The sequence below is a fragment of the Periophthalmus magnuspinnatus genome, chromosome 16 (genome assembly GCF_009829125.3).
Source record: "Periophthalmus magnuspinnatus isolate fPerMag1 chromosome 16, fPerMag1.2.pri, whole genome shotgun sequence".
Lineage (NCBI taxonomy): Eukaryota > Metazoa > Chordata > Actinopteri > Gobiiformes > Gobiidae > Periophthalmus > Periophthalmus magnuspinnatus.
Window position 1 is genome coordinate 33,801,001 of NC_047141.1, and position 27,513 is coordinate 33,828,513.

At 43.7% G+C, this 27,513-nt stretch overlaps 3 protein-coding genes across 4 annotated transcripts in view; 2 read left to right on the plus strand and 1 right to left on the minus strand.

Annotated features, from left to right (window-relative positions):
• Positions 1-4,664, plus strand: part of LOC117384294 (uncharacterized) — a 12,292-nt gene extending 7,628 nt beyond the window's left edge. The window contains exons 3-8 of the mRNA XM_055228108.1: positions 196-495; positions 1,098-1,340; positions 1,440-1,499; positions 1,932-2,021; positions 2,095-2,129; positions 4,590-4,664. Of these exons, the coding sequence (XP_055084083.1) occupies positions 196-495; positions 1,098-1,340; positions 1,440-1,499; positions 1,932-2,021; positions 2,095-2,129; positions 4,590-4,664 (803 nt within the window). The remainder of the gene's footprint in view (positions 1-195; positions 496-1,097; positions 1,341-1,439; positions 1,500-1,931; positions 2,022-2,094; positions 2,130-4,589) is intronic.
• Positions 4,665-6,445: 1,781 nt separating this feature from the next.
• rwdd1 (RWD domain containing 1) lies at positions 6,446-13,225 on the plus strand. 2 transcript variants are annotated; one of them, XM_055227703.1, is made up of 8 exons: positions 6,452-6,633; positions 8,003-8,068; positions 10,159-10,289; positions 10,488-10,631; positions 11,198-11,330; positions 11,978-12,040; positions 12,888-13,017; positions 13,063-13,225. In XM_055227703.1, exons 1-7 carry the CDS (start codon positions 6,561-6,563, stop codon positions 12,995-12,997), a joined length of 720 nt encoding a protein of 239 aa, XP_055083678.1. In that variant the 5' UTR covers positions 6,452-6,560; the 3' UTR covers positions 12,998-13,017; positions 13,063-13,225. The 2 variants fall into 2 exon arrangements, with proteins under 2 accessions (XP_033836775.1, XP_055083678.1); XM_033980884.2 differs by having other exon boundaries at positions 6,446-6,633; positions 12,888-13,225.
• A 1,276-nt stretch (positions 13,226-14,501) lies between these two features.
• On the minus strand, positions 14,502-27,153 carry LOC117384296 (amine sulfotransferase-like). Its single transcript, XM_033981584.2, has 7 exons — positions 27,099-27,153; positions 24,954-25,097; positions 23,187-23,404; positions 18,361-18,487; positions 15,788-15,882; positions 15,146-15,326; positions 14,502-14,670 (listed from the first exon to the last, which is right to left on the minus strand). The coding sequence occupies exons 1-7, from the start codon at positions 27,151-27,153 to the stop codon at positions 14,546-14,548; spliced, it is 945 nt and encodes a 314-aa protein (XP_033837475.1). The 3' UTR covers positions 14,502-14,545.
• Between the last annotated feature and the right edge of the window lie 360 nt (positions 27,154-27,513).

The window sequence follows — 27,513 nt, forward strand, 5'->3', positions numbered from 1 at the left end:
ATAGAGTCACCAGGACAGAGTCTGTAAATAACTCAATTAAATCAGTTTTATATTTTATATTCAAACCCTCAGAGTCTCGTCCTCAGGACCAGGACATGTCCAGAGTAAACCACAGTTCAAAGTTACATCCCAAATCTGTTTGTTCATATTTGTGATGCCCTCAGTGAGATTCTGTTCTCTCTGTGTGTTTTTCAGAAGAGAAGCAGTTGTTGGTCTTTTCTGGGAAGACGGTGACTCTGCCCTGTGGAGATGTGCCCCCGACCAACTGCACCTGGACTAAAGGGGGCGCCATCCTCACACCCAAAGCCACATATAACGAATACAAAGATGAAGGATCATCTCCAGTGTCTGTGGACCAGAGATCCCACAGACTGAACCTGAGTGGGTCCTGTGAGCTGCACATCCGGGACGTGACACCAGAGGACGCTGGAGCGTACATCTGCACCGGGCACAACCAATCACAGCCCTCACGCTCTTTCCTGTCTGTGGTCAGCTGTGAGTATTGAGGCACATGTCACTCTGTGGTGTTTCTGTCGTCCTACGTCAGCTTTAAAGAGGCGGAGTTATTCGACACCACCTCCTGTCTGCGCTCACAGGCCCCGTCCAAGCTCCTCCCACCACGTGACGTCAGAATCAGAGCGCTGGCTGTTAGAGCGGAGCTAGACTAAATCTTACAAAGCTAACTATAAGGTGCTTTGAGGATTAAAAACATTTAAAAAGTTCATGTTGTAAAAGCTGGATGCCCTGTCAGAACACGAGAGCTTTGAATTCTTAAACGACGCTTCGTGCTCTGGGCTCAAACTCCCCGGAGCTGCAGTACCTGGAGTGGCCACTAGTCGATCTCGTCGCGGAACATGAGCGCTCCTCGTGCTCTCGCCACACGGCCCCTCCTCAATATCACCTGAATATCACAGTTACAAAACGCACTGATCTAAACACTTCCCCTTTAAGATCAGGGGAAACACAGCTTAAAGGGGAGGTCAAATTCAGATAATGAATTTCTCTGACGACACATTAATGAAGAATACCTCACCCAAATGGAAGAACATATGTAAATAAACAGTACTGCCCTCTAATGTTTCATATTTGTACTTCAGTTTCCTTTTCCGGCATACCGTATTCTGCAAAAGTGAGCTGTCGTGTCCATCCAAACGACGGACTCTGTGGATTCCTGGTCAAACTGCTGGTCCAGGGCTTGGATCATGACGGTTTCAGGGTCTGGACGTCCGAGTGCTCGGCTCATATCAGTTACTCAGTGTCTTTTCCTCCTTCTCCTTTGAATCTGAGTGTGGACTGTGAAGTGACCGACCTGAAGTCTGACCACGTCCAGGTGTTTCCGAGTAAGAGCCAGGACTAAACCCAGTCACATCGTTACAAAAGCTTTAAGCCGTTAAAATAAATAATAAACAATGACTGAATATTACTGTTTATCTTTTAAGTTTTTGAAAGAGGAAACAAGACCGAGGTCCAGACCGAGGACGACTCTGAAGAATCACAGGGTAAACTTCACTCAGACGCCAAGTAAAAGTAATGAAGTACTGTATTTAAGTAAACATTTAAGTGTCTGCACATCACTTAAGTACATTTTACAGTGTGTACTTTTAACGTTTACTTCAGTACATTTGAGAGCAGTATCTGTACTTTCTACTCCACTATGGACTGAAAAGTAAAAGTATTTCTTATAGTGAGAGACCTGCTCAGGGTTTATTTTTAACACAAAAATACACAAATACAAACTTCAATTTTCTGTTCATGACGTTTATAAGATTTATTTTTACACTTTAAGTTCATTTTTAAACAGGTACTTTAATACTTTTACTTAAGTTGATTTTTAATGTGATACTTTTACTTGAGTATTTTTTTCTCCAGTATCTGTACTTTTACTTAAGTAACATAATGTGCTGTCTCTGTGTGTCGCTCTCCCTCCACAGACGCGCTCTGGCTCGTGGCGGTGCTGATGCTGGTGCTGCGTTCAGTGGAGGTGCTGATGGTTTCTGTCGTCATGGTGATACTGCTCCGAGGTCAGACACGGCTTTAATATTAAGTCACATTTTTATAACTTTCTTGTGTCTCTAACGCCGCTCGTCTGTGCAGAATACGCCCGCCGCAGTTCTGCCGATGACCACCAGGTGAGAAATGTCACCGTTTTGTGTGTGATCATGTGTGCACTCGTGTGTTTTGTGTGTTTTGTGTGTGATCATGTGTGCACTCGTGTGTTTTGTGTGTGATCATGTGTGCACTCGTGTGTTTTGTGTGTCTTGTGTGTGTCTTGTGTGTGTTCTGTGTGTGTTCTGTGTGTGTTTTGTGTGTGTTTTGCCTGGCCCTCCTCCGCCCCCCTCCCTCCTCCTTGTCTGGCCGATTTTTCTTGTTTTGTCTGATTTTTCCTGTTTGTTTTTGTGTGTTGTTTGTTTTTGTGTGTTGTGTGTTTTTGCGTGTTGTTGTGTTTTTGTGTGTTGTTGTGTTTTTGTGTGTTGTTTGTTTTTGTGTGTTGTTTTGTTTTTGTGTGTTGTTTTGTTTTTGTGTGTTGTTTTGTTTTTGTGTATTTGTTTTTGTGTGTTTGTTTTTGTGTGTTTGTTTTTGTGTGTTGTTTGTTTTTGTGTGTTGTTTGTTTTTGTGTGTTGTTTGTTTTTGTGTGTTGTGTGTTTTTGCGTGTTGTTGTGTTTTTGTGTGTTGTTGTGTTTTTGTGTGTTGTTTGTTTTTGTGTGTTGTTTTGTTTTTGTGTGTTGTTTTGTTTTTGTGTGTTGTTTTGTTTTTGTGTATTTGTTTTTGTGTGTTTGTTTTTGTGTGTTTGTTTTTGTGTGTTGTTTGTTTTTGTGTGTTGTTTGTTTTTGTGTGTTGTTTGTTTTTGTGTGTTGTTTTGTTTTTGTGTGTTGTTTTGTGTGTTGTTGTGTTTTTCTGTGTTGTTGTGTTTTTCTGTGTTGTTTTGTTTTTGTGCGTTGTTGTGTTTTTGTGCGTTGTTTGTTTTTGTGTGTTGTTTGTTTTTGTGTGTTTTTGTGTTTTTGTGCGTTGTTTGTTTTTGTGTGTTGTTTGTTTTTGTGTGTTGTGTTTTTGTGTGTTGTTGTGTTTTTGTGTGTTGTTGTGTTTTTGTGTGTTGTTTTTTTGTGTTGTGTGTTTTTGTGTGTTGTTTTGTTTTTGTGTGTTGTTTTGTTTTTGTGTGTTGTTTTTGTGTGTTGTTTGTTTTTGTGTGTTTGTTTTTGTGTGTTTGTTTTTGTGTGTTGTGTGTTTTTGTGTGTTGTTGTGTTTTTGTGTGTTGTTGTGTTTTTGTGTGTTGTTTTGTTTTTGTGTGTTGTTTTTGTGTGTTGTTTGTTTTTGTGTGTTGTTTGTTTTTGTGTGTTGTTTGTTTTTGTGTGTTGTTTGTTTTTGTGTGTTGTTTTGTTTTTGTGTGTTGTTTGTTTTTGTGTGTTGTTGTGTTTTTGTGTGTTGTTGTGTTTTTGTGTGTTGTTGTGTTTTTGTGTGTTGTTGTGTTTTTGTGTGTTATTTGTTTTTGTGTGTTGTTTGTTTTTGTGTGTTGTTTTGTTTTTGTGTGTTGTTTGTTTTTGTGTGTTGTTGTGTTTTTGTGTGTTGTTTTGTTTTTGTGTGTTGTTTTGTTTTTGTGTGTTGTTTGTTTTTGTGTGTTGTTGTGTTTTTGTGTGTTGTTGTGTTTTTGTGTGTTGTTTGTTTTTGTGTGTTGTTGTGTTTTTGTGTGTTGTTTGTTTTTGTGTGTTGTTGTGTTTTTGTGTGTTGTTGTGTTTTTGTGTGTTGTTGTGTTTTTGTGTGTTGTGTGTTTTTGTGTGTTGTGTGTTTTTGTGTGTTGTTGTGTTTTTGTGTGTTGTTGTGTTTTTGTGTGTTGTTGTGTTTTTGTGTGTTGTGTGTTTTTGTGTGTTGTGTGTTTTTGTGTGTATATCTCGGTGGCTGAGTGGCTCATGTCTCACAGCAGAAGGTTTGGTTGATCCCCGGGTTAGCCCTTTGAGACAACTGTTGTTGTGATTTTGGGCGTTACAAAAATAAATGAATTGAATTGTTTTGTGTGTGTCTTCTGTATGTTTTGTGTGTGATCGTCTGTGTCATCATCTTTTGACTAATACGTCTCTCTCGTTGTTTTGTGTGTGTTTGGTGTGTGTTTGTGTGTGTTTGGGGTGTGTTTGTGTGTGTTTGGTGTGTGTTTGTGTGTGTTTGGTGTGTGTTTGTGTGTGTTTGTGTGTGTTTGTGTGTGTTTTTTGACTAATACGTCTCTCTCGTTGTTTTGTGTGTGTTTGTGTGTGTTTGGTGTGTGTTTTGTGTGTGTTTTGTGTGTGTTTTTTGACTAATACATCTCTCTCTCGTTGTTTTGTGTGTGTTTGGTGTGTGTTTGTGTGTGTTTGGGGTGTGTTTGTGTGTGTTTTGTGTGTGTTTTTTGACTAATACATCTCTCTCTCGTTGTTTTGTACGTGTTTCCAATAATAACATAAAGTTTAGACGTTTTTCTTTTTCTTTTTTTGCACTGTGGTCCATGTTGTTAAAACCATTTTCATAAAACCCTCACAGGGACAAAATGAGAAGAAGAAGAAGAAAAACAAGAGTTGTTTCTTTCAACATAAAAGTCCTGTGTTGTTGTTTTTGTTTTTCTGCAGGAGACAATAAGACAAGTCCAAAAAAATAAAAACCTGAACCAGGGAGGAGTCACTGATCTGAGTCAGCGTTATTAAAATATATTTACTCTTTTTCTATAAATAATGCAAATAAAGGCGCTTTGTTCAGCTCCAAACTCTTGTTCAGTTTCTTTATTTGTCCAGACTCTTTCAGAGTAAAGTGTGAAAATACAGAACAATATAAACAAAAACAAACAAAACAAACATCTGCACAGGTTTAAAACAATAAAAACATGAGCAGGTTAATTATAAATGTTTATCTTCACATTATTAAAGTGTTTATGTTTATCTTCACATTATTAAAGTGTTTATCTTCACATTATTAAAGTGTTTATCTTCACATTATTAAAGTGTTTATCTTCACATTATTAAAGTGTTTATCTTCACATTATTAAAGTGTTTATCTTCACATTATTAAATTGCTGCTGTGACTCCAGTTTTTCAAATGTTCCATTTTTGTAAAGTAAAATAACCAAAAAATGTTCTCTCATTTCATTTCTGGAGCGGCACGTTTTTAGACAGAGACACTCATTAGATCTTGGATTAGAAATTCTTCTCCTCCTCTCTCCCCTCTCCTTTCTCCTCTTCTCTCCTCTCTCCTTCTCTTCTTCTCTCTGTTGTTCAGTTTTTAGACAGTTCAGTTTATAAATACAAATACATTTTATAAGTTTACACAGAGTTTTTCTTCTGACTGATCACGATGGTGAACTCACTTTTTCATGAAGTGAACAGGACAGAGTCGACTCTTTTTGTTCATCTTGTGTCTGTTTGTGTTGTTTATGTAACTGCTGTTCTGTTCTGCTGTTCTTGGCTCTTGTTTTGACCAGGGTTATGGCCGACAGTCGCACTTGTGTTCAGAAAATAAATCGAAGACCAGAACACTAGAGTATTATAGTGATGTGACGTTTGTGAACGAGTCGGCTCTTTTAAACGACGCACAGAAAAACATAACAGGCCAAACAAATGTATTATTATTATTATTATTATTATTATTATTATTATTATTATTATTATTATTGTTATTATTATTATTATTATTTTATTACTATTATTATTATCCATCCATTTTCTTCCGCTTATCCGGGGCCGGGTCGCGAACCGCCACCTTAACGTGGTGGAGGGGTTTGAGCACCCGAATGATCCTGGGAGCTATGTTGTCGGGGGCTTCATGCCCCTGGTAGGGTCACCCATGGCAAACAGGTCCTGGGAGACGGGTCAGACTAAGAGCGGTTCAGAAGCCTCCATGGAAAGAAAAAGATCAAGGCCAGTTACGTCGCCCGGACTGGCGTTACCGGGGCCCCACCCTGGAGCCAGGCCTGGGGTGGGTGCTCGGCAGCGACCGCCTGGTGGCCGGGCCTTTCCCCACGGGGCCCGGTCGGGCCCAGCCCGAAGAAACGACGTGGGGCCGTCCTCCCGTGGACCCACCACCTGCGGGAGGAGCCATGAGGGGCGGGTGCGGAGAGATCCGGGTAGCAGTATTATTATTATTATTATTATTATTATTATTATTATTATTATTATTATTATTATTATTATTATTATTATTATTATTATTATTATTATTATTATTATTATTATTATTATTATTATTATTATGTTTTAGATGCAGTACCGTAGGTTACTAGTGAATGAATTGGACCAGATTAGCAGAGAGCCGATACAACTGTGGATCTAAACTCATAGATAATTGTGGCTTTTAATCCGGCAGTATAAGGTTAATTATATAAGAGAATTCACAGTATGGATAAATAAAAAAATAACATTTACACTATTTTCAATGTAATAAACGTTAAACTAATCTAAACCGTGTCAGACCAGAGTAGCGGACTCGGACACATCGATGTCTCCTCTGCGCAGGCGCACTGTGCGGACATGCGAGCAGCGGCGTGATGTGGTTTCTCCGTCCCAGATAACCCGAAAAAAACCCTCAAAATAACCCGAAAAACCTTCAAAATGACGGACTACGCCGAAGAGCAGAGGAACGAGCTGGAGGCCATTGAGTCCATCTACCCGGACTCCTTTACAGGTGACACATTTATCCAGAAACATCCAGGGAGCTAGCACTGTTAGCATCGACATGCTAACAGTGACGTTTGAGACAGAACCAGGACAGAAAGTGAAGAAAAGCGCGTTTGAGCAAAGATATTTTAATATTACACAGTTATAGTTAATGTTGTGTAAGTGATTCGTGGAATTAAATAACTTTGTTCTGATGGTTTATTTACAGTAGATCATTAAGTCTCCCTCTACAAAACATGCACATGCACAGTATTTATGTTTATATAATGATTTATACACTGTCCTTATGCTTATATATGATTTATACACTGTCTTTATGTTTATAAATGACTTATACAGTCTGTGATCACACATACACTCTGTTTATGTGTCTGTATATGCTTTATACAGTCTATGATCATATTATTATCCATTCATTTACACATCTAGTTGGTTCACAAAGGATAAAAGTATTTTAGCAGTTAACCTCGGTGTTGGGAAGTATCAAAAACACATATTCTGAATACTAACTTTGAGTAACTGTTCTGGGACATGGACCTGTCATGACAACACATAAATAAACCATGATACTGAAACTAACTGACACAAAAATGTCAGATGCCGCTGAACTTTCATTACATCATATTTGATCAGGGCATAATAACAGTGAGTCTTACTGTCCAGATGCCCTTCCAGACATACTGTCATAAACCTTTATATAATGAAAGTGCAGATTAAACTGGAGCAGACGAGCTTTCAGACTATAACCTGCATCATGTAATCGGAGTAAATATTTTCATAAATGACAATTATTTGAGCTCTGATCAGTACCAGCAGAGCGTAAACCCTCCTGTTCTGAGGAATGGATTTTTAAAGGCCCATTTTAGGCTCAACTCAGCTGTTTCCTCGTCACACACAGACCTGGAGTTGTATTTTGTTTCATTCTCACATGTTTAACACACAAACCTGCACATTTAGGCTGAGTTCTTCTCTCAGACTGAAAACACTCTGTTCCACCTTGTGATGTCATCATGTGGTGATACAGGAAGTGCTCCACTGTGTTTTTAAACTCCACACACCTTCATTTATAGAATCATTTGGATCATTTCAGACCTAGAGTTTCCACTTATCTCGACTGAACTAAAGGTAAAAGGAGGAGGAGTTAATGTGAAAACTACCACTTAATGACATCACAAGGTTCTATGAGTGTGTTTTTACCTCTGATCTGAAGTGCCACAGACTCCGCTGGTCTTAGGTCCAGGAGTTTCACACTTTGACGCTCTGATGGACGCTGCATAAACCATCTCTACTGTTTCTGCGTTCTGTGATAACTCATTGCATTTATTGTCTTTGTGGCTATTTATTTAAAATGAATCTCCTGTTTTTGTGTTTCTTAGTTCTTTCAGACAACCCCACAAGTTTCACCATCACGGTCACATCAGACGCTGGAGAGAATGGAGAAAGTGAGTATTCAAGCTTTTACATTAAGAAATCGACTCGATACTGATTCTGATTTCACACTGATAATAAAAAAAACTCTTTCTTTAGACACTGTGCTGTTCCACATTTAATGTTGTGCTTTGTGTTCTGTTCCCATCTGTTATATGTGTGTAATCCCTCAGTGTCCAGTAGGTGTCCCACTTGCTCCTGGTTTAGTCCTGGTTTAGTCCTGGTTTAGTCCTGGTTTAGTCCTGGTTTAGTCCTGGTTTAGTCCAGCAGGTTCATAGTGGTCTGTGGGTCTATACTAGTCTATGTCTTATACTTAGATGCAGACAGTGCACAGTGGACTTATGTTTATTTATATATATATATATATATATATATATATATATATATGCGTTTGTGTTGTGTGAGTTTGTGTCTGTGTGTGTGTGTGTATTTGTGTCGGGGTGTGTGTTTGTGTGTGTGTTGTGTGTGTGTCTTATACTTGTGTCACATCATTTCTGTCGGTGGGACTTTTTTAGTAAGTCTACATCACTTATGCTCCGCCCACAAGTCTACATCACCCATGCTCCGCCCACAAGTCTACATCACTTATGCTCCGCCCACAAGTCTACATCACTTATGCTCCGCCCACAAGTCTACATCACTTATGCTCCGCCCACAAGTCTACATCACCCACACGACAATCCTCCATAAATAAACAAAAACATGACACAAACTGTGCACTATGACGTGACAAACCTGGTGTGATGTGCAGGAGTTTCATTAGTGGGATGAGGCTGATTGTGTTGATAGTGCTCTGAAGGGGGAGGGGCTTAGCACAGAGAGCAGAGGGAGAAGAGACTCAGAGCGGCAAAAACAAAAGTGAAACTGTTAATATGTTGTTTTGGGCAAATGTAACTTTTTCAAAACAATAAAAGGAAACATAGAGGTGAATACCCCGTAGAGGTGAATACCCCCGTAGAGATGAATACCCCGTAGAGGTGAATACCCCTGTAGAGATGAATACCCCGTAGAGATGAATACCCCGTAGAGATGAATACCCCATAGAGATGAATACCCCGTAGAGGTGAATACCCCGTAGAGATGAATACCCCGTAGAGGTGAATACCCCGTAGAGATGAATACCCCGTAGAGGTGAATACCCCGTAGAGGTGAATACCCCGTAGAGGTGAATACCCCCGTAGAGGTGAATACCCCGTAGAGGTGAATACCCCCGTAGAGATGAATACCCCGTAGAGATGAATACCCCCGTAGAGGTGAATACCCCCGTAGAGGTGAATACCCCGTAGAGGTGAATACCCCCGTAGAGGTGAATACCCCGTAGAGATGAATACCCCCGTAGAGATGAATACCCCGTAGAGGTGAATACCCCGCAGAGGTGAATACCCCCGTAGAGGTGAATACCCCCGTAGAGATGAATACCCCGTAGAGGTGAATACCCCCGTAGAGGTGAATACCCCGTAGAGGTGAATACCCCGGTAGAGGTGAATACCCCGTAGAGATGAATACCCCCGTAGAGATGAATACCCCCGTAGAGGTGAATACCCCGTAGAGGTGAATACCCCGTAGAGGTGAATACCCCCGTAGAGGTGAATACCCCGTAGAGATGAATACCCCCATAGAGGTGAATACCCCCGTAGAGGTGAATACCCCCGTAGAGGTGAATACCCCGTAGAGGTGAATACCCCGTAGAGGTGAATACCCCCGTAGAGGTGAATACCCCGTAGAGGTGAATACCCCGGTAGAGGTGAATACCCCGTAGAGATGAATACCCCCGTAGAGGTGAATACCCCGTAGAGGTGAATACCCCGGTAGAGGTGAATACCCCTGTAGAGGTGAATACCCCGTAGAGGTGAATACCCTGTAGAGGTGAATACCCCGTAGAGGTGAATACCCCCGTAGAGATGAATACCCCGTAGAGGTGAATACCCCGGTAGAGGTGAATACCCCGGTAGAGGTGAATACCTCGGTAGAGATGAATACCCCGTAGAGGTGAATACCCCCGTAGAGGTGAATACCCCCGTAGAGGTGAATACCCCGTAGAGGTGAATACCCCCTCTACCGTGTGTTGTTCTGGTCATAGTGAGTAACTTGTCGTCCGTTTCAGCCGTCGAAACCACGTTAAAGTTCACGTATGTGGAGAGTTATCCCGACGAGGCTCCGCTTTGGGAAATCCAGTCCCAGGAAAACCTGGAGGACGGAGACGTGGAGGAGATACTGACACTACTGCAGCAGCAGGTGGGTCCTGTCCACACTGTCCCTACAGGGGGCGCTATCACTGGTGTCTGAATGTCCAGTCCTGTGGTTCAAATGTATTTTCATGCTGATGTAAGAAAAAGCATCATGTGTAAACTGTTATGATGTTCGACCACACAGATCTGCTTCCTCCTCAGGTTTTGTCTTTTGTTTTGAATATTTCTGTTTTGTTCTGAACAGGCAGAAGAGAACTTGGGCATGGTCATGATTTTCACTTTGGTCACGGCCGTTCAGGAGAAACTCAACGAGATCGTGGACGCCATAAAAACCAGAAGAGAAGAAGAGAAGCTACAGAAAGAGAAGGAAGCAGAGGAAGCGGAGAAGGTGAGAGCAGAGTTTAAAGGTCCTGTACTTCACAAAACTGACTCTGTGAGGTTTAATCTATGTTATATGTCCTCCTCGAAATCAGACCTGGAGTTGTGTTTTGTTTCATTCACATGTTTGAGTCACACTTTATTATTAGTCTGTTACATCTACAAAGCTCAAAATGCGACGTTCCACCTTGTGATGTAATCGAGTGGTAGTTTTCAAGTGAACTCCTCCTTTTACCTTTAGTTCAGTCGAGATAAGAGACAACTCCAGGACTGAAATGAAACAAATGATTCTAGAAATGAAGGTGTGTGGAGTTTAAAAACACAGTGGAGCACTTCCTGTATCACCACATGATGACATCACAAGGTGGAACAGAGTGTTTTCAGTGTTTTTATTTCACTATTGTGTCTGTAAATCAAGATATGAACATTAATAACAGACACATCAGGTCCTTCTTTCCCCGAGGTCGCTCCTGTTAGCGTTAGCCACAGGTTTGATTGACAGCGTTGCACATTTCTCTGTCATTTCTGTGCCGTTTGTGGCTTTGACTTATTTCTTTTACTCTGGTTCGTTGACAGAAAGCCTTCCAAGGCACAGTCGTCACAATAGAAAACTTTTTGGCCTGGAAAGCCAAGTTTGAGATGGAGATGACAGAAATCCGGAAGAAAAGGCAGAAAGAGGAGGAGCAGTCGGGGAAGAACAAACTCACAGGTAAAAGAACTAATTTTACCCATTTAAACACGCTGTGCCATGTTTTTACTGTTTTAAAAACGTGAAAAACAGAATTAGTTCATTTAAACAGTTTGCAGTGGTCCAGCTATTCCTCACTGATCTTATGCATTCAGAACATCCTAATTACTCACCATGATGAGTTTATAAGCACTTTTCACAATTCTGAGACCAGGGCGGAGTTTTGTAACGGTAAAGAATAAAACTATACCACAAAACAGATATCACCAGATTCTGTGAGTTCACAAACTCCAGAATCCGTCGTGCAGCGATACGCCCGACAGGTGGTTTGTGACCAATCACAGAGCAGCACTGAGGTTTGTGTAAGCCAAAGGTCAAAGGTGAAGCATCAAGTGAACCAAAACGAAGATGCCGACAGGTCCTGTTTTAGCTTCAGTCCGACTGTTTGAGTCGTGCAGAGGGAAGAGCTTTGTGCTTTTGTCAACATGGCAGAGCTTTTCTCTCAATGGAACAAAAGTTTGATTTTTCATCTTATTTGTTTTGACGCTTCGACCATCAGATTCAAATAATCGTCATGACGTTCCGTGTTTTCTTTGGGATAATGTGTAAAACTCCGTCTTTGTGAGACAGTTTTCCTTTAAGCTGTTTTGAAATGTATTTTTCTGTAGGAAAACAACTATTTGAGACAGACCACAATCTCGACACTTCAGACATCCAGTTTCTTGAAGATGGTAAGACTTTTGTTTCTTAATCTATAAAAAAAATCTGTGGTGTATAAAGTGACCAGTGAATAAAAAACACACTGCAATCAATGCACAGAACCCCTTTACTTCAGGAAAAATATCTGAATTTGAATCAGCAAAACATAAACACGGTCAGTCAAACATTTGGACTCACCTTCTCATTCCATGTTTTTTATTCTTCTTTTTCTTTGTCAAAAGATATTTTGTAAAGTTATTTAACTTATTTTTCTTGCGACACACTTCCACGTTTCTTATATTTGATGTCTTCTGTGTGAGTATAAAATGTAGTAAAAATAGAGGAGACTTTGAAGATTGGAATATAAAATATAAAAGATGTATTTAGTCGAGTTATTTAAGTCCATTTATCTTATTTCATATCTGATGTTTTCTGTTTATAAAATGCAGAAAGTAAAGAACATTGACTGAGAGGGTTTGTCCAAACTTTTGACAGGTGTAATTTGGACACAAACAGGAGATGTTTTTAGCTGGAGACTCAGTTTGTGTTTCCAGTTTCACTGCTTAAATGCAGTTAGTTTAAACCTAAATGGACTCGGTCTGATCTGAATCGTCCATCGGTCGATCACTGATCAGTGCGAGGTCCTGCCTGTGAGGTCCGGCCCGCGAGGTCCGGCCCGCGAGGTCCGGCCCGCGAGGTCCGGCCCGCGAGGTCCGGCCCGCGAGGTCCGGCCCGCGAGGTCCTGCCTGTGAGGTCCTCAGCTGGTTTAGGCGCTGGCAGCTCAAGTTCACTGACTGTAGCACCATTGTTTATGTAAGAGCTACGGGTCACACATTATAATTTTTGTTCATTTCTAATCTGTTTTTTTCTCTTTTGTAGCTGGAAACAACGTGGAAGTGGACGAGTCTTTGTTCCAGGACATGGAGGACTTGGATTTGGAAGATGATCCAGACTTTGACCCTTTGGAGATGGGCAGTGATGAAGACTGAAGGACCTCAGAGCGGAGGACCTCGGACCGGAGGGTCTGGGACCAGGGGGCCTCAGACCGGAGGACCTCAGACTAGAGGACTCTTCTCAATCCAGTCCAATGCAAAAACTCATTTATTTTCTAAAGACTCTGCAGCTCGTGGAAAAACCTGCCTAACAACATAATCATGTTTATTACATTTTTATTTCATCAAATGGCTGAGCAATTAAATTTAACAAATACAGTAAAACATGGTGCTCTTTTTCTTAATGACATCCTATGACCAGGAGATGGCGCCAAAACGACACAGCGACATAAGAGAAACTATTTCTCACAGTGCAGAAGTTCAATGAGCAGTGAGCAAGTGATTTTGTGACTTCAAAAAAGCAAAAGTCAAAGAAAATATAACAAATTTAATAGAGTTACAGTAAAAGGACAACACGTGTAGTGGAAATAGTGAGAGCTTTATGTTTTACACTGATTCACCACAAGAGGGCGCTCAACTCATGTTAAATACTAAGACTATTGGAAATACACATTCACATGTTTTGTTTGTGTCGCTTTCAGATGACATCACAACATTCTATAAACTGATATTTAATACAGATGACAAAGTAAATACAGTTCAAACGCAGGTCACAGAAATGATCAGCCTCAACATTTATAAAGAGAATTCTGTCTGTAAAAAATAAACACGCACTGCCTGGTCAAAAAAAAGGTCACACTCTAATATTTGGTTGTTCCTTTATCTTTGATTACGTCACATTCTCTGTGTCATTGTTTGGATTTCGCTTCTGCAACGTCACAGATTTATTTCCATCCAGTTGTTGCGTTAATGTTTCTCCTGTTTCATTGATGCTGGTCGAGTCTGACGCTGCTCAAAGCTTCTCCAGCTCAAAGATTCTCACTGGGGTTAAGGTCTGGACTCTGTGGTGGACGTGTGTGAAAATGACGTCTCATGTTCCCGAGTCACAGTCTGAGCTCGATGATCCTGACATTGTCATCTGGGAATATGCCCAAAGATCCACTGATGGAATAACCTGGTCACTCAGTATATTCAGGTGTCAGCTGACCTCACTCCTGACTCGTACCTACAGGCTCGGACCTTTTTGCTTAGTTAAATCCAGGTGGAGACTTTTTTTGTCCAGGCAGTGTATTATGAATGAACATTTTGAGTAACTATTCTGGCACAGTTACGTTTTCATTTGGTAGTATTCAGAATAAATAAAATTGTCTAAAATCAAAGAAAGACATGGTGGTACTTTGACCTGCAAAGTTCGATATATCGCTGAAGAAAATACGTAACGTACGTAAAAAAAATCAATCCCTAGTTTAAACACTGTTATAAATGGACAGTATTGCTCCCTAATGTGCTATAAACACACACTGATGACATTATCATTGTGTCATTTTATTAAAGCTCCATCATTAGTTTAAAACATTCACAACATAAGTGTGCTTGGACACTTTCAGATCAGTAACAGACAAAATAGCTAAATTAAAACTAAATTTGTACACTATGTAGTTTTTTCTCTCATGATGCTCTGGTTTTGAGGTCAAAGGTCACAGATTAAGAGGTGTCTCTGATGTCCCAGATAAACGACACAGGGACATCCTTCATCTCTCGTTCGAAGACTTTGTCAAACCGTTCATTCTGGGTGACGGTGAAGTGGTTCTTCCAATCTCCAATAGTTCCTGAAACAATGTCAAAATATCTGTCAGTATCACAGAGCGTATAAAGACGCGACTGAGTGTGATGTCACCACGGCGTTCGGCTCCAAATGAAGCTCATCGAGGCCAGAGCAGGTGTAGGAGCCAATTTGAAGCTGAGTTGCATATTTAAAATTCTGACCGCGAGTATCATAGCAACCAAAGAGCCAATCCAGAGCGAGGCTGTTGGAGATAACGACCCTTCCAGGTCACAGCGGCGCTTAGCAACGCTGTCAATCAAATCTGTTTTCAGATCAAGGTTTAGTTTGTTTTCATCCCTGACAGTTTGGACTGCTCACTAATGCTCTTCTGCAGAGTGGTCACATGATGTTGCAGTGACTCCTTTTCGAGAGATGTGCTTTTGTTTTGTTTACAATGTACATGTAGTAAACGTGATTGTTCTTTTCTTTTGGCACTAACTCGAAATAAACCAATCAATCAAAGGTTGAAAAAGCCGTACCTTTCCTCATGAAGGTGCCCTCTTTGTGGTCTATCAGGTTTGGATGAGCCCTTTTGTAGTTTGCCTTTGACATTTCCTTCATGTTTTTAAAGGTGCTGTGCTTCACCACCTGCTGCACCTCATCCTCAGTCAGTTCAATGCTCAGGAAGTCCGCCATCTTCTTCACTGCAGATGTGAGATCCTAAAACACAAAAAGACGCTACGGGTGATGTCACACTCACTTTATACTCACTTCTTTATATAGACTATAGTTTGAACCACTGCAAACCGTTTAAAATTAACTGTGGTCGTTCGGTCACAGTGATGGAATTACCTCTACATATCAGCTGTGTCCATTTATATTTACAGTCTGTTCTTGGGACTCGACTCGGACTTGAGGCAAAAGACTTGAGACTTGCAAAACAATGACTTGGTCCCACCTCTGGTCTTTGACGAGGGAACGACATTATACCAAAGTAGAAAGTTAAACAAAAATATTTAGCTTAATCCCTCCTTTTTAAATATAATTATGTAAACTACGTTTTAATGAAATGTGCAGTCATATTGTCTTTACAGTTTGGAATGTGTTTGTACAGGATAATAACACAAATATATGTGAGAGTTTTCCCAAATATAACTATTTAAAATGGTGTATTTTCTTACCATGATCATTTCTTCATAAGTGATGAACAGCATGTTTACTTCATCTTTGTGAAGATACCAAGACTTAATGTGTTCAAACCAGCTTCCTCCCAGCACTGCAACAGACACAACACTCACATGTTACAAAATGGAGTGAAACCATCGTCCTGTGGACCCACCACCTGCAGGAGGATCCCTAAGGGGCCGGTGCCGAGAACACTGGGCAGCAGTCGAAGGCGGGGAACTCGACGACCAGATTTCTGGACATGGAGACTGGCTCTGTGGACATGGAATGTCACCTCGCTGGGAGAGAGGAGCCTGAGCTTGTGCGGGAGGTTGAGCGTTACCGACTAGATATAGTCGGCCTCACCTCCACACACAGCTCGGGCTCTGGAACCCAACTTGTTGAGAGTGGCTGGACTCTGCATTTCTGTGACATTGCCCACCACATGTTGGAGTTCACCCTGGTGAACGAGAGCGTCGCGTCCCTGCGCCATCGGGTCGGGGAAGGGTCTCTCACTGTTGTGAGAGAGGGCTGAACAGCAGTGCAGAGCACCCAATCGTCTTGGAGTCCCTAGGGAGGGGTACTAGAAACACCGACTGGGGATTCCATTGTTATCATGGGGGATTTCAAAGCGCACGTGGACAAGGACACGTGGAGGGGAGTGATTCATAAGAATGGTCTCCCTGGTCTGAACCAGAGTGGCGTTCTATTATTGGACCTATGTGTTAACCACAGTTTGTCCATAACTAACACCATGTTCAAGCACAAGGGAACAGACTAGAGGTTAATGATCTTTTTTTTTTTTTGACCTCCGGCCATGTGTCTTGGACACTCGAGTGAAGAGAGGGGCAGAGGTCTAAATCATGAGGAGGAAGCCGGACAGACCTGGCAGGTCCCAAGCGTATCATGAGGGCCTGGCAGAGCACTCTGTTGGCAGGGTCTTCAACTTGCACCTCCAGAAGACCTTCTGGGGATGTCGCTATTGTCCATGCGGCCGCTCATAGCTGTGGTCATAAGGTCTGCGGTGCTTGTCATGACGGCAATCCCCTAACTCAGTGGTGGACGCTGGAAGCAAGGGATTTTATCAGGTGGAAGGAGTCCTGTCGAGCCTTGTTGGCTTGTGGGGCAGCTGATGGGTATCATGGGCACCATCTGGCCAAGCGTGCTGCAGCCCGTGCGGTTGTAGAGGGAAAAACTCAGGGTTGGGAGGAGCCCAGTCCTCCTCCTTACATAGGGCTGTTAAACAATGGAATAAACTCCCATCAGAGATACTGAGCTTAAACAGCCTCACAGCCTTCACAAAGAGCATGGTTATTAGCAAACCAAACGTGCACACATTTAGCTAAAAGAATGAACCATTGATTGTAAGATGTGAATGAAAGTATACATATGTGTTACTCGCTGTGCTCTGCCAACTACTGCAGAAGTGTGAGTGTGTATATGATTATATGGGTATGGATGTTAATTGGATTAAGTTGCTACATGGACAGGTTTGCATTTTAAATCGTATTGGGTATGCGTGTGCGTATATGTAAATTTTAACGTTGACCCCTCCCCCTGAGGACTACAGATGAAAATTAGCTATTAAACTAGAATCTGGTACAAGCATCTCTGCCCTTGCGCTTAATGTAATTGTACATTGTCCTATTAAATAAATAAATGAAATGAAAATGAAGTTCGGGGCGGCCATGGACGAGGACCACCATTTGACCTTAAAGAAATTCTGGCAAACCGTTCAATGCCTCAGGACGGGGCAGCAGCGATTCACCCACACTTTACAGTGTGGGTGCACGTGCAATGGAAGATCCTGGGGAGCCAGAGGCAGACTCACCCAACACCCTGGCTGAGGTGGTTAAAGCTCCTCAGCGGCAAGGCTTCAGGCGTGGATGAGATCTTTCCCAAGTACCTCAAGTCTCTGGGTGTTGTGGGGCTGTCTTGGCTGACACGTCTCTGCAACATCTTGCGGCAGTCAGGGACAGCACCACTGGACCACACCCTCTGGTCCCACTGTTTAAAAAGGGGGGAGAGTGTGTTCTAATCACAGGAGAATCACACTCCTCAGCCTTCCTGGTAAGGGACGGATGGAGCGTGAGATTGACAGTTGGATCGGTGCAGTGTCTGCAGTGATGTGGTCGCTGGTCGGTCTGTTGTGGTAACAAAGGAGCTGAGTTGATTTACCTCAATCTACGTTCCTACCCTCACCTATGGTCATGAGCTCTGAGTAATGACCGAAAGAACAAGGTCGTGGATACAAGCGGCTGAAATGTGTTTCCTCCACAGGGTGGCTGGGCGCTCCTTTAGAGATAGGGTGACGAGCTCAGTCACACAGAAGGAGCTCGGAGTAGAGCCGCTGCTCCTACACATCGAGAGGAGCAGCTGAGGTGGCTCAGGCATCTGCTCAGGATGCCTCCTGGACACCTCCCTAGGGAGGTTCATGTCACACTGGGAGGAGGCCCCGGGGAAGACCCAGGACGCGCTGGAGGGACTATGTCTCTCAGCTGGGCCTGGGAACGCCTTGGGGTCCCACCGGAGGAGCGAAAGGAACAGTGTAAGAAAATAGATGGAATAATTATAGAATTGCATTTGGTACCTTCTCCGTTCATGAACTTGTCAAAAAAGTCGTCAAAACTCTTGGGCGTCTCCAGGAACTTGGCGATTTTGTGGAAATAGTAGAAGGACACGAGAATGTCTTTGGGATTTCTGGCCACATAGATCACCTGAAATACACCACATTACAACATTACAACAGGCTGCAAACGTTTCTTAAAGATGCTCTGTGTAACATTTCTCATTGGGGTCCAGCTTGTCTCCATGGAGATGGTGCTTTGCTTGGTGTGACAAGCAAAATGTGGCAATAAACTTATATCCCTTTTATTTATTGAAGTGCAGCTGTTTTATTGCTATACTGTGGAACATTCCAGTCAGAGAAGTACCATTTCCATGGAGACAAGCTGATCTCCACCCTTCTCCACAAAACTTAGTCAACCTTTTTAAATCAACAAAAGAATACTGTTTGGAGCCTCTGAATCTTCACTGGATCTGTTATGTAAATCAGCCATGTTATTGGGCTCCATCTTGGCAAATACTCAAAGACTGGAAAGAACCAACGGGGCCAGTGTTTGAAAAGTGGCTTAATGAACTGATTTATGTCAGAAATTTGGAAAACTGCACTTTTTGAACAAGACGAGACATAGAAAAAAAAATCTAGAAATCCATATTGACTAAGCTGGACTCAAACCTTGGACAAACTTAAAAACTTTATCAACTGTAAAGAGTACAGGTCTAAAGAAGCTTTAGAAAACATTTCTGAGTGACCTTGATCCATTTCAGTGAAGACTACTTGACGAAATAGCTGTTACTGAGTACTTAAGAAGGACCTGATTTGTCTGTTATTAATGTTCAGATCTTGATTTACAGACACAAAATGAAATAAAAACCCCAGGATCATGTAGAGGGTTAATACGAACATTTAAGACCAGAATGACGAGAGGGGACACAGTTTTTACACAGAAAGTGAATTGGAGCCAGAGTCAATGGAGTCGGAAGTGCACCCATGATCACTTCCTGTTTGGAGCGTGGTGGCTAGCAGGTTAGCTACGTCCAATGTGTAAACATGGTTAGAGTCTTCTTGGTGGTTACGTGAAGCAGGGCCACTAAATACTGTCAGTGTGTATTCTGTGAAGTGCTTCCAGATTATTACTCCGATGTCTGTACCTGTTTTTTCACATGTATTTCAGCAAAATGTAGACTTGCCCCAGTACAGATAGCAGCTCTTGAGGTCTGTCTACATCCAATTATAAAATGTGTAACCATCTAATAATCAGTAAGTGCACATTAGCATGCTAGTTTACCGTCATTGAATAACTGGCAAATAGTAAATGGCCACATTTTTATATAACTTTTCCAACTTCAAGGCTCAAAGCACTTTACATCAAGGAACCACTCACACGTCCACTCACACACACGTCCACTCACACGTCCACTCACTCACACGTCCACTCACACGTCCACTCACACACACGTCCACTCACACGTCCACACACACATCCACTCACACACACGTCCACTCACACGTCCACTCACTCACACGTCCACACACACGTCCACTCACACACACGTCCACTCACACGTCCACTCACTCACACACACACACGTCCACTCACACACACGTCCACTCACACGTCCACTCACTCACACAAACACACGTCCACTCACACACACGTCCACTCACACACACGTCCACTCACACGTCCACTCACACACACGTCCACTCACATACACGTCCACTCACACGTCCACACACACGTCCACTCACACGTCCACTCACACGTCCACTCACACGTCCACTCACTCACACGTCCACTCACTCACACGTCCACTCACACGTCCACTCACACGTCCGCACACACGTCCACTCACACGTCCACTCACACGTCCACTCACACGTCCACTCACACACACGTCCACTCACACGTCCACTCACACGTCCACTCACACGTCCACTCACACGTCCACTCACTCACACGTCCACTCACACGTGCACTCACTCAAACGTCCACTCACTCACACGTCCACTCACACGTCCACTCACACGTCCACTCACACACACGTCCACACACACGTCCACTCACACACACGTCCACTCACACGTCCACTCACTCACACACACACACGTCCACTCACACACACGTCCACTCACACGTCCACTCACTCACACACACACACGTCCACTCACACACACGTCCACTCACACACACGTCCACTCACATACACGTCCACTCACACGTCCACACACACGTCCACTCACACACACGTCCACTCACACACACGTCCACTCACATACACGTCCACTCACACGTCCACACACACGTCCACTCACACGTCCACTCACACGTCCACTCACTCACACGTCCACTCACACGTGCACTCACTCAAACGTCCACTCACTCACACGTCCACTCACACGTCCACTCACACGTCCGCACACACGTCCACTCACACGTCCACTCACACGTCCACTCACACGTCCACTCACACGTCCACTCACACGTCCACACACACGTCCACTCACACGTCCACTCACACGTCCACTCACTCACACGTCCACTCACACGTCCACTCACACGTCCACTCACACACACGTCCACTTACACGTCCACTCACACGTCCACTTACACGTCCACTCACACGTCCACTCACACGTCCACTCACTCACACGTCCACTCACACGTCCACTCACACGTCCACTCACACGTCCACTCACACGTCCACTCACTCACACGTCCACTCACTCACACGTCCACTCACACGTCCACTCACTCACACGTCCACACACACGTCCACTCACACGTCCACTCACACGTCCACTCACACGTCCACTCACACGTCCACTCACTCACACGTCCACTCACTCACACGTCCACTCACACGTCCACTCACTCACACGTCCACACACACGTCCACTCACACGTCCACTCACACGTCCACTCACACATTCACACACCATTGCACACAGACACTGGGGGTGAGGTGGGTTAAGTGTCTTGCCCAAGGACACAACAACAGGATTCATCTGTCACTCCGTCGACCTGACCGCTGTACCATGATGTTCACGTCGAGAGTGGGATTCCAACTGCCAACCATCAGTTGCCACCACTTTACCAACTGAGAAACTGTCGCCCAAATTTTAACATGAACTAATGTTTTTCATGTTTTTAAGACGACCTTTAATGTTTGTTCTGTCCTCGGTTTGTTAAAGTTTGATTATTCACAAATGACACTGGATTTGTGTTATTTTAACTGAAACAACCTGCTCCATCGGTAGATAATTTACTTTGACATAATATGAAGTTAAATATTTATTTTTGCACTTTCTGTTAAGCCTAGTTCAGTGGTGACTTGTTTTGAAGAGGCGTGTGCACATAAACCCCGTGTCCCACGCCCTCTGCTGGTTCACTCTGTGTCCTGGTAGTTTCCATTTATTTATTTTTTTTACCTGAACTTGTCCCAAAAACTATGATTTCTCATGTCACTAATAATTTTGCTGTTGAGGTGACACCCTGCTCCACTAACAAGCCGGACGTCTGGAGATCGTCAACACAGGAAAACCACATTCACAAGTTTACAACCTTTATAAAAGGATTATAATAAACAGGACGCTTTTTCTCCTTGTTTACAACACTCAAAACTGAGTTCTTTAAAAGGACCAAGTTAGTGACACTGATTAACTTTTCTAACATCAACTCTCAGAGAAGGACTCCAGCCTCAAAGGACCCTAAGCCACAGGGGTCAGGGGCCATCTGGTCTTCTGCCTTGAGAAGGAACAGATTCCATTAATAAAGATGTTATTTTTGACATTAACGTCTAGATTCATGTACAATATTGTGAAACTGCACTGTGGAAATATCTCATATGTCTCAATGTTTTACTGATGGAAACATTGATCCGTGTCACATTATATCACTATAATCTGATTACAGTTGTTACATTTGCTAGATTCAAAGTCAGCAAAGTCATATTTGATTTCAAACTGGGTTCAACTTAAAGTTAGGCTACTCTATCTAAGACACACCTACAAAATCGACAAAGGGAACACCTCCCAAGACCACTGAGATAAAAAGGCAGCGACATCAAAATGCACTGACTGGATACTTCCATCACGATCCTCCTCATTGGTCCAGTCCTCACCTCTGACCCCAACAGAGTGAGCCAAGGAAGACCAACTGAAGACTGCACCACAAGACCAGGACATGTCTTTAAACTCAACCTTCAACCACAAGATTCTTCAGTTGATGCACACAAACTCCCCGCATCACCTCAGAACCACCCCCAACCTGCTGCAATTCTGCTCAACGAGGAGCCGCCCGCAGACTGCCTCCTGGACAGAGAGCTGCGACCGGAGGAGCCGCCCGCAGACTGCCTCCAGGACAGAGAGCTGCAACCGGAGGAGCCGCCCGCAGACTGCCTCCTGGACAGAGAGCTGCGACCGGAGGAGCCGCCCGCAGACTGCCTCCAGGACAGAGAGCTGCAACCGGAGGAGCCGCCCGCAGACTGCCTCCAGGACAGAGAGCTGCGACCGGAGGAGCCGCCCTCAGACTGCCTCCTGGACAGAGAGCTGCACGTCTGGCCCTGTGTAAGACCCAACCTTGTGGCGTAATATGCAGAGTTTGTCTTAAAAAGGAGATAAAAATTCCCCTTTGAGATTCATTTGAAGCCTAATTTAATCTAATGTAGTTCCAATTACAATAGAAGTGTCTTTTACGTCGAGATTCCCCAGTGACTAGACTCACATCTTTGTAAAGTATTGAAGTGTGTGCTCTGGATCCCAGGCAGCAGTTACTCAAAATTAGTATTCAGATTAGTATTCTCGTTATTCAAATACTGCTTATATCTAACAAGCTCTTTTTTGATACTGACCTTGCCCTTCCTTTGGGTGAGCGCCGTGGGCATGAGTTCGAAGGGCAGGTGTGTTACTCTCATGCGTGGGGACTCTTCTCTGGTGAAACGCTCAGGTTGTCCTTTTAGTTCAATCCAACCCACTGCGTCTGAGCTTGTATATATGGTCCTCATATTGGCAGACCTCAAGTCGCCTTTGGACTCGAGCAACAGCAAGATCTGCTGCATCCAGATGGTCCCTGAATAAAAGAGGGAAGAGAGGACAGGGTGGCTTTTTTTTTAATGTAAAGTAAATTGGAGCCAGAGTTGATGGAGCTGAAAGTGCCCACGATCACTTCTGATTTGGAATGTGGCAGCTCACAGGTCAGTTATATCCATTTATATATAACAGTCTATGGCAGTGATCTACAGTGGACATGTACTTTTTTGTGCTCTATAGTTATAGTCCATGACATCCATGGATCAGTGTTATATTTTGCACATTTTAAATCACAATATTCATCTAAAATTACTTGATAAAAGAAAAATTTGCTGTTTTCCATGTTGGAAAATTAATTATGGTGCCCCCATCCAACGTGCTTGAGACCATCTCTAAGGAAGTGCCCGGCCACCCTGCGGAGGAAACCCATTTCAGCCGCTTGTTTCCACGATCTTGTCCTTTCGGTCATTACCCAGAGCTCATGACCATAGGTGAGGGTAGGAACGTAGTTTGAGGTAAATCAAGAGTTTTGCCTTTGGACTCAGCTCCTTCTTTACCACAACAGACGATACAGCGACCGCATCACCGCAGACGCAGATCCAACTGTCAATCTCACGCTCACCACCCACCCGGAGAGGGCACCACCTTTTTCCAGTCGAGAACCATGGCCTCGGATTTAGAGGAGCTGATTCTCATCCCAGACACTTCACACTCAGCTGCAAACCACCGCAGTGCTGCAGGTTCTGACTCGATGAAGCATCAGGACAACATCATCTGCAAACAGCAGAGATGAAATCGTGTGGTTCCCAAACCAGACCCCCTCCGGCCCCTGGCTGCGCCTAGAAATTGTGTCCATAAACACAATGAACAGAACCGGTGACAAAGGGCAGCCCTGGCGGAGTCCAACATGCACTGGGAACAGGTCTGACTCACTGCAGAGACACAGCTCCTGCTCCGGTCATACAGGGACCGGACAGCCCTTAGCAAAGGGCCCCGGACCCCATACTCCCAGAGCACCCCCCAAAGGACATCATGGGGGAAATGCCTTCTCCAGATCCAGAACACACACGTGGACTGGTTGGGCAAACTCCCATGAGCCCTTGAGCACCCAATGGAGAGCGAAGAGCTGGTCCAGTGTTCCACGATCAGGACAAAAACCACACTGCTCCTCCTGAATCCAAGGTTTGACTAACAGATTCTCCTCTTCAGTCCCTGGAATAGACCTTATTGGAAAGGCTGATGAGTGTTTCCCCTTTAATTGGAACACATGTTTTATCAATAGAAAGTGAATTGGAGCCAGAGTCGATAGAGAAACGTGCCCATGATCACTTCCTAACACACGTGTCGTAATGTTCCCTCATCAAAAACATGACTGAAATGGTTTTCTGATTCATTCGTACATGTTTGAGTGATCGGTCCTATTTGAACCCTCCTTACAGTTAGTTGTACGACACCACGTCACTTGATTAAGGCTCCGCCCACAAACCAACGTCACCAGGAAGCTCTCTGCAGCTCTGGTGGTCGGTTATTATGATTATTATTTTCCACTTTACTTTTCCATCTCAGAATATAGAAAATCAGGGTCTTACCTGATTTGGGGAATGTGACAGCAAACACATCGGAGTCCCTGATCTCGAGGTCCTTGATCTGGTCCACCTCATGGGGCACGTGAACCTCACTGACGAGCCGGAAATGGTTGCGCCGCCAGAGGGGCGGGGCCTTGTGCCCTGAAACTAAAGAGGAGAAGCCTCAGTGGTTCATTTGATGTCATTATACATAAGATGGACAATACGCTAAAAAGTCCAAATATCAGCCCGATATATGTGTCTATCCGCCTTACATCTCTAGCAGAGGGCGTGTTTGTTTTTACATCTATTTGCTCTTAGTTGTAGCTCTGTACACAGATACAGGCCTGCAACGATTATTTTAGTACGTCACTACTCAGAGCTACGTTTTTAGTCGAATAGTCAAACAAGTTTTATGGTAAATGGTCATAATTTTGTACAGCAGTTTTCGATCTTCAAGGCTCTTTGTGCACTTTACATCAAGGAACCACACACACATTCACACACACCCCTTCACACACACACATTCACACACACCCCTTCACACACACCCCCTCACACACACACACACCCCCCCCCCTTCACACACACACATTCACACACACACCCCCACACACACACCTTCACACACACATTCACACACACACCCCTTCACACACACCCCTTCACACACACATTCACACACACACCCCTTCACACACACACATTCACACACACATTCACACACACACCCCTTCACACACACACATTCACACACACCCCTTCACACACACCCCCCCCCACACACATTCACACACACCCCTTCACACACACACACATTCACACACACCCCTTCACACACACACATTCACACACACCCACATTCACACCCCCACCCCCACACACACCCCTTCACACACACCCCTTCACACACACACATTCACACACACATTCACACACACACATTCACACACACATTCACACACACATTCACACACACCCCTTCACACACACATTCACACACACCCCTTCACACACACATTCACACACACCCCTTCACATTCACACACACACATTCACCCCCACACCCCCACACACACCCCCACACACACATTCACACACACACCTTCACACACACATTCACACACACACATTCACACACACACCTTCACACACACACATTCACACCCCCCCCACACACACATTCACACACACCCCTTCACACACACACACATTCACACACACACATTCACACACACCCACATTCACATTCACACACACACCCCTTCACACACACACATTCACACACACCCCTTCACACACACATTCACACACACACCCACACACACACACCCACACACACCCCTTCACACACACATTCACACACACCCCTTCACGCACACATTCACACACACACCCCCACATTCACACACACACATTCACACACACACCCCTTCACACACACATTCACACACACACCTTCACACACACATTCACACACACCCCTTCACACACACATTCACACACACCCCTTCACACACACATTCACACACACACATTCACACACACACATTCACACACACCCCTTCACACATACATTCACACACATTCACACACACACATTCACACACACCCCTTCACACACACACCCCTACACACACACCTTCACACACACATTCACACACACCCCCACACACACCCCTTCACACACACACACACACACACACCCCCACACACACATTCACACACACCCCTTCACACACACATTCACACATCAGTGCACACAGACACTGGGGGCAAAGGGGGTTAAGTGTCCTGCCCAGGAAGTCGTGTCCTCAGGAGCTGGAATCGCACCACGTGTGCGTCAGTGGATCTGACTCAAAGGTTGGAAAGCTGAACTTTGTTTTGAATCAGTTGACAAACGCTCTACCAACTGAGCCACTGTTGCTGCATAAATCCATGGAAATAGGAAGTTAAAAATCATACTTCATAACTTTTCCATTCGGATAAATAAGTTTTGTGTCATACTGTGGAATGCATGATTTTCAGTTTTTCAGAGCAATAAACAAAACCAAAATTAAACGATGGTTTTGTTATAATCTATTCTAGCTAAAAAGTTCCATATTGTGGCTTTAGGTAACATTTGGAGCACATGGTACAGTGTGTAACAGCTGTGTGCATTACACTTACACAGAAGTTGTGAAAAAGGCTTTTTCTCCATGTCCTCACTTTTCTGTTCGTCCATCTTTGTTTCAGAGGTTTGTTCTCCGTGTATGTCACTTGAATCCATCTGGAAAATGCAGGATACACACCAAATCCAGAGTTTTAGAGTTGAAATAAAAAATGCCTGTTATATGAATCCCAAACTTTCTGGTCACGACTACTGAACATATACAGGAAAAACAGTTTGAGTGGACATTTAAAGTGGACAGGTGGGTTATTTAGTTACAGACAGGTGGGAGTGGATTTACAATTTTGAATGGTGAGGACCAAGTGCATCACATCCCTGTGGATAATGAGGACACTGTGGTCAGTTTGAACCAAAATGGCCCGATTCGATACGAAGGAATAATCAAGGCAAGTTTATTTCTACAGCACAGTTGAC